This window comes from Sinocyclocheilus rhinocerous, unplaced genomic scaffold (genome assembly GCF_001515625.1).
Source record: "Sinocyclocheilus rhinocerous isolate Xijiao unplaced genomic scaffold, SAMN03320098_v1.1 scaffold792, whole genome shotgun sequence".
NCBI classification, from domain to species: domain Eukaryota; kingdom Metazoa; phylum Chordata; class Actinopteri; order Cypriniformes; family Cyprinidae; genus Sinocyclocheilus; species Sinocyclocheilus rhinocerous.
Window position 1 is genome coordinate 100,062 of NW_015626872.1, and position 2,751 is coordinate 102,812.

At 45.2% G+C, this 2,751-nt stretch overlaps 1 protein-coding gene across 1 annotated transcript; it reads left to right on the forward strand.

Annotated features, from left to right (window-relative positions):
- The first annotated feature begins 333 nt into the window (after positions 1 to 333).
- Positions 334 to 2,318, forward strand: LOC107720365 (solute carrier family 2, facilitated glucose transporter member 11). Its single transcript, XM_016528052.1, has one exon. It carries the CDS (start codon positions 365 to 367, stop codon positions 1,883 to 1,885), a length of 1,521 nt encoding a protein of 506 aa, XP_016383538.1. The 5' UTR covers positions 334 to 364; the 3' UTR covers positions 1,886 to 2,318.
- Positions 2,319 to 2,751: the final 433 nt, after the last annotated feature.

Below are 2,751 nucleotides of genomic sequence, written 5' to 3' on the forward strand. Positions count from 1 at the left end.
ATAATAAAGCCAAGCACACATTAAGTACTTAGCAGATAAATGCTTAACGTAATATATACGATAATTATTAAACATAAGATAGAAAAAACATTACAGACTACTCACCGTGCTCTCTCGTTGTCAATAACTCCGCCCCTCACTTCCGGTTCTGTGGCTGCGGTTCTGAAACGGCTGGTCTGCAGCTGGATATATCTCATGTAGCCTGAAAAGGGACTCTTATTATGAAATACCAACAGACTCACGTCATTTTTCAGGAAGTTCAGTCTGCATCACTCTGTTCAATGACAGGAGATCACCAGGATCTGCACGTGTGTATTCCAGCTAGATCTGACTATATAAAAAGTAAAAAAAAAAATAAAAAAAAATGAATGACACTATGAAGCGAGGAGGTTGCACTCGCACTCTTGCATTAACTGTGTGCTCTGCAGCCATTGGTGGCACTTTTCAGTATGGCTACAATATTTCAATCATCAATGCACCCACAGCTTATGTGCAGAAGTTCATTAATGAGACCTGTATGAAGAGATGGGGCACCTCTCTTGAGGCCAGTCAGGTGACACTGATGTGGACCTTTATTGTCTCCATTTACTCACTCGGGGGACTTCTGGGATCCCTGCTTGCTGGCCCAATGGCTATTAAGTGCGGACGTAAAGGTGCACTGCTGCTAAACAACTGCTTCCTTTTTGTGAGCGCAGTGCTGGCTCTGTGCAGTCGCTCCGCTGGCTCTTTTGAGATGATCATCCTTGCTCGTCTGCTGGTGGGGGTCAATGCTGGGGTTAGTATGAACGTCCAGCCCATGTACTTCGGAGAGAGTGCACCCAAGCACCTGAGAGGTGCTGTTGCCTTTTCGTCTGCTGTTTTCACTGCTCTAGGGATCTTGATGGGCCAGGTAATGGGTCTGACTGAAGTTTTGGGGAGTGAATCTCTCTGGCCTTATCTGCTGGCGAGCAACGCTCTCCCCGGCGTAGTGCAGCTGGTCACTTTGCCCTGGTTTCCAGAGAGCCCACGTTACCTGCTCATCGACCGAGGAGACCGAGAGGCATGCGGTCAAGCCCTGAAACGCCTCCGAGCGTGCAGCGTTTTTACTGATGAGCTGGAAGAGATCCTCCAGGAGCGGGCAGAAGCAGGCGAAGCCCGTGCCAAAACGCTGTGGGAGCTGTTAAGTGACCGAAGTCTTCGCAGGCAGCTCTGCACCGTGATGGTTGCCAGCAGTGCCATGATGTTGTGTGGAAATGATTCCATTTACTTCTACGCCTCCTATATCTTTCAAGAAGCCGGTATTCCAACGGACAGGATTCAGTATGTCACGATCGGCACGGGTGCCTGCGAGTTCACGTCTGCTCTGGTGTGTAATCTCCTGATCGAGCGCGTTGGCCGCAGGCTGCTCCTCGCAGGCGGGTATCTGCTCATGGCTTGCTGGGCGGTGGTCTTCACTGTCGCTCTTTCGCTGGAGGGCAAAGTGGCCGGCATGCCCTATCTGAGTATGGTCTGCATGTTCGCCTACATCTTGAGCTTTGGCATGGGCCCCGCAGGGGTCACCGGGATCCTTCCCGCCGAGCTCTTTGACCAAATGGCGCGTCCCGCAGCTTACATGGTTGCCGGTTCCATGATGTGGCTTAACCTCTTCATCATAGGAATGGCGTTTCCGTTCATAGTTAAGGGCCTGGGACAGTTCTGCTTCATCCCCTTCTGTGGAGTTTGTGTGACGGCATGTCTTTTCGTCAGTTTCGCTTTGCCTGAAACCAAAGGAAGGACTCTAGCAGAGATCACTGAGGAGTTTGAGAAGCGGAATAAGAAAGGCACAGCCAATGGGCTTCCTAAAAACGGGCAGCAATGTCAAAGTCTGACGGATCCATCCGAATTCCTAGAGACTGAGAAGATCTGAGAGAGATCAGGCTGATTTTGTGTTGCTACTGTGTTCAGATTTTATCCGTTTTTTCTGTCTATTAATTTATTTAAAAATACCTTGAAAATGCCATATATAGTTCATCCAAGAAAATTATAAGCTTGTGTACACTTAGATGTATTAAAGGGAAATGTTATAAATTTTTACTTGATGGTTACACTACAATATTGTTGTTGTTAAATCGTTAAATGGAAACGTTTCTTGAAAATGGCACAAAAAGCCATATGAAACTAGCATGAATACCTCATGAAAAAAAAGAGCTTTTCTGACGTGACGCACTTTGAGCTGCGTCTGATTTAAAAATGCTGCATGTTGCAAATGTTTTTTTAATTTATTTATTTAACTTTTATTATGTATTCTTAATTATCATCTGTCTTTTCTCCCCTCCTCCTTCCCATTTGATTGTTAAAGTGCAGCTACACTCTAAAAAATGCTGGGTTAAATACAACCCAGTGCTGGGTAAAATAGGGACAAACCCAGCAATTGGGTTGTTTTGACCCAGCGGTTGGGTTACTACCCAGAAGGTTGCCGCTGGGTCAAAACAGTCCAATTGCTGGGTTTGTCCCTATTTAACCCAGCACTGGGTTGTATTTAACCCAGCATTTTTTAGAGTGTAGAAAATATAATACCAATATTGGGAAGGAAAAAAAAAGGTGCATGTTGGGAAATTATGTAAAACTGTGATTTGATTCTCCTTATCAGGGATGCTTTTTTTCCCTACTGTTTCCCAGAAAACTTGAATCTCGATGCCTGCAAAAGTGAAATGCACTTAAAATTTGCACTTATGTATTTGACCTCATTCTGTGTCTCATAATATAATGTTATTATTTATTGCAAAAATAGTA

Excerpts from the sequence above, each read along its gene's own strand:
- LOC107720365 (XM_016528052.1), top strand. The coding sequence starts at position 365 with ATGAATGACACTATGAAGCGAGGAGGTTGCACTCGCACTCTTGCATTA.